This window comes from Antrostomus carolinensis, unplaced genomic scaffold (assembly GCF_000700745.2).
Source record: "Antrostomus carolinensis isolate BGI_N321 unplaced genomic scaffold, ASM70074v2 scaffold30913, whole genome shotgun sequence".
Lineage (NCBI taxonomy): Eukaryota > Metazoa > Chordata > Aves > Caprimulgiformes > Caprimulgidae > Antrostomus > Antrostomus carolinensis.
The window spans coordinates 1-1,689 of NW_010307755.1; the positions used below are offsets into that span (position 1 = coordinate 1).

The window sequence follows — 1,689 nt, forward strand, 5'->3', positions numbered from 1 at the left end:
GATGGGGATGGGGATGGGGATGGGATGGAGACGGGGAGAGGGATGGGAACAGGGACGGGGATGAAGATGAGGATGAGGACAGGGATGCGGATGGGAATGGGGATGGAGATGGGGACAGGGATGGGGATGAGGATGAGGACAGGGATGGGACTGGAATGGGGATGGAGATGGAGATGGGGACAGAGACAGGAATGGGGATAGGGACAGGGATGGGGACAGGAATGGGGATGGAGATGGTAATGGGGATGGGAATGGAGATGGGGACAGGGATGGGGATGGGGACAGGGATGGGAACATGGATGAGGACGGGAATGGGGATGGGAATGGAAATGGGGACAGGGACAGGAATGGGGATGAGGTAAGCACAGGGATAGGAATGGGAATAGGGATGGAGATGGGAATAGAGATGGGGACACGGATGGGAATGGGGATGAGAACAGGGATGGGGACAGGAATGAGGATGAGGATGAGGATGGGAAGAGGGATGGAGTTGGGGATGAGGACAGGGAAGGCGATGGGGATGGGAACAGGGATGGGGATGGGAACAGGAATGGGGACAGACTGATACCCTCCCTGCCCTCCCCCCGCAGTGATCCGCGGCAGCATCCGGAGCGTCTCCAACGACGCGGAGCTGCAGGAATCGGTCATCGGGGTGAGCGCTGCCCGCCTCCACCGCCAGAAGTTCCCCCTTTTCCAGGCAGGGAGGCGGCCAGCGGGCAGCATCCGCACCCCCCTGCGCTGCGGCGTCAAGCCGGGTCCCGGCACCTTCCTCTTCACCGGGTGGCTGCATTTCGGGGAAGCCTGGCTGAGCTGTGCCCCCCGCTACAGGGACTTCCAGCGCATCTACGAGGGGGCCCGGCGCTTGCGCCAGAACCCCTGCGAGTTCCCTGTGGACTGAGCGGCTCCGGGGGGGACACGGGGGTGACGTGCCAGCAGGGACGATGCCCGGAGGGAGTGCCCGGCACCTTCCTCTTCACCGGGTGGCTGCATTTCGGGGAAGCCTGGCTGAGCTGTGCCCCCCGCTACAGGGACTTCCAGCGCATCTACGAGGGGGCCCGGCGCTTGCGCCAGAACCCCTGCGAGTTCCCTGTGGACTGAGCGGCTCCGGGGGGGACACGGGGGTGACGTGCCAGCAGGGACGATGCCCGGAGGGAGTGTGGTGCTTTGGTCCTCGCTGTGTGGCCGGGATCCGGCAGCGCCCGCCACCGGGTTTGGGGGGGTCCCGGGAAAATCCTGCTGGAAGGGAAGGGATTTTCCCAGGGCGCGCTTGCCCGTGGTCCCCAGGGAGTTGCCTGGGCGAGGGGTGCAGTGGTGTGGGGCGATGGGTTGGGGGCTCCCAGGGGACCTGGGTGCTGCATGCTCAGGGGATGCTGTGGGGCACGGTGGGGACAGCGGTCCCTGCACTGGGAGGGCTCGGTGGCAGGTGGCCGTGGTGGCAGCAGGGCGGGGGACACGATGGGCACGGTGGGGTGCGGAAGGGCCAGGAGGTGGATTGGCAATGTTGGGGGTGGAAGGGGGAGCGGGACGGTGACGAGCCTTGTCCTGGCCCTGCCTGCGACGCGGGGCACGGGCAGGAGCTGCGGGGCGGATGCTGAGGAAGAGGAGCGAGGTTGAAGGGAGCGAAGAGGATGGCGAGGCGGGAGGAAGGCTGTTGCTGGGAGCAGAGCTTTCCCTGCCATGGCTGGGATG

The 1,689-nt window shown here is 65.7% G+C and overlaps 1 protein-coding gene across 1 annotated transcript; it reads left to right on the forward strand.

Moving 5' to 3' along the window:
• Positions 1-590: 590 nt before the first annotated feature.
• LOC104523093 (meteorin-like) lies at positions 591-898 on the forward strand (the record flags this gene model as incomplete). Its single annotated transcript, XM_010165557.1, has 1 exon — positions 591-898. A coding segment is annotated over one exon (308 nt), but the record flags the coding sequence as incomplete, so codon positions are not given.
• Positions 899-1,689: the final 791 nt, after the last annotated feature.